Source organism: Mus pahari, chromosome 6 (assembly GCF_900095145.1).
Source record: "Mus pahari chromosome 6, PAHARI_EIJ_v1.1, whole genome shotgun sequence".
NCBI classification, from domain to species: Eukaryota; Metazoa; Chordata; class Mammalia; order Rodentia; family Muridae; genus Mus; species Mus pahari.
In genome coordinates, this window is record NC_034595.1 from 38,576,422 (window position 1) to 38,577,947 (window position 1,526).

Genomic DNA, 1,526 nt, shown 5'->3' on the forward strand with positions numbered 1-1,526 from the left:
TCCCAGGAAGGAAGGATTTCCGTGAAAGGAGGAAGGTCTATTTCAAATCTGAGAATGACTAAAAGAAAATGAAGTAACTTTTTTTCTTACCTGAAAACTTCTTTGGCAAGAGACTCATCCAATGTTTTAAACAAAAAATAAGAAACTATATGAAAGGCATCACGGTTCAGTTTGTCAAACATATTCCTAGTGGTTTAAAATGAAAAAGCAAAGATAAATGATTAATAAAGCTATTCAGCCTCAAAAACTGCCTAGATATTGCACTAAAGCTCTACAGTATCATAACTACCCACGAGTTCACTCACACTGGTATTTTTCATTCTCAAGAAGTCAAGGCAAATTATTTTTTCTCATTTAGGTACATTTTACACGCAACTGAAAAGCATACAAGTGGGGAGGGACTTAGAGGAGGAAGAGACGGCAATAGAGATGTAAAGTAAGTAAATAATGAAGGAAAAAAACAAGACAAACATACAAGCTTTTATTTTCTGGTTGTGAAAACAGATCCAAATAAAAAACTAGCCTTTGCTTTATTGCTATGAACATTTAAACAGAAAGGGACAAAAACCGAATTAACTAGCAGAGAATACACCCTCTGATGACATTTACGTAGTAGTAGTAGTAGTAGTAACATAAGCTAAAATTTTTGGAGAACTTGATATATGTTGGGTAACTATTTTGGACCTTTTACAGACAGCAAATTTTTCTTTAAGTACTATATTATTTTCTTAAGATATATTTTAATAATTTGATTGCCCTCACTATACAAACAAAGCTTCAATCTAGAAGCTAGAAAAATGGCCTCCTCCCCAAAATATCCCAGGCCAGGTGTATAATCAACAAGTATTGAATGAACACATATACCACCTCCAACTCTCTTTTCCTTCCCACTGCTAATTTAGAGGTGTGGATAACTATGCAGGTCTCCTTCCCCTCTAGTCCACTCCCTAACAAAACTAGTGAGACATTCAAAATGTAGTCTTTGAGACAAATACCTTGGACTGAAACAATTTATAAGAGCAGAAGTTTTAACTATAAACTCATAGAATTACAAACAAAAAGTTTGCCACAGATGTGAACAGACTTTGTTGTTTTTAAGTAAACATGATATGATATTCACCTCAAAGTTATGATTAAGTTTGATCTGGTAATTGTTTAGTAGTCACTACTATTAGCACATGTAGTGCTTTGGTTCGAAGTCTGTTCTAGCCTTTAATCCCAGCACTCGGGAGGCAGCGGCAGGCGGAGTTCTGAGTTCGAGGCCAGCCTGGTCTACAAAGTGAGTTCCAGGACAGCCAGGGCTATACAGAGAAACCCTGCCTCGAAAAATCCAAAAAAAAAAAAGAAGTCTGTTCTAGGTGGCTCAGCAGGTAAAAGTGCTTGGCACTAAGCCTTACTACCTGAGGTCCATCCCTGGGACACCCACATGGTGGCAGGAAAGAATTGACTCCACACAAATATATATATGTGTGTGTGTGTGTGTATGTATATATATATATATATATATATATATATATATATATATA

General features: G+C 35.8%; 1 protein-coding gene across 1 annotated transcript in view; it reads right to left on the reverse strand.

The window, feature by feature from the left end:
• Haus6 (HAUS augmin like complex subunit 6) overlaps positions 1-1,526 on the reverse strand; it is a 38,227-nt gene that overhangs the window by 33,982 nt on the left and 2,719 nt on the right. Inside the window, exon 2 of the mRNA XM_021200150.2 lies at positions 91-186. Within this exon, the coding sequence (XP_021055809.1) occupies positions 91-186 (96 nt within the window). The remainder of the gene's footprint in view (positions 1-90; positions 187-1,526) is intronic.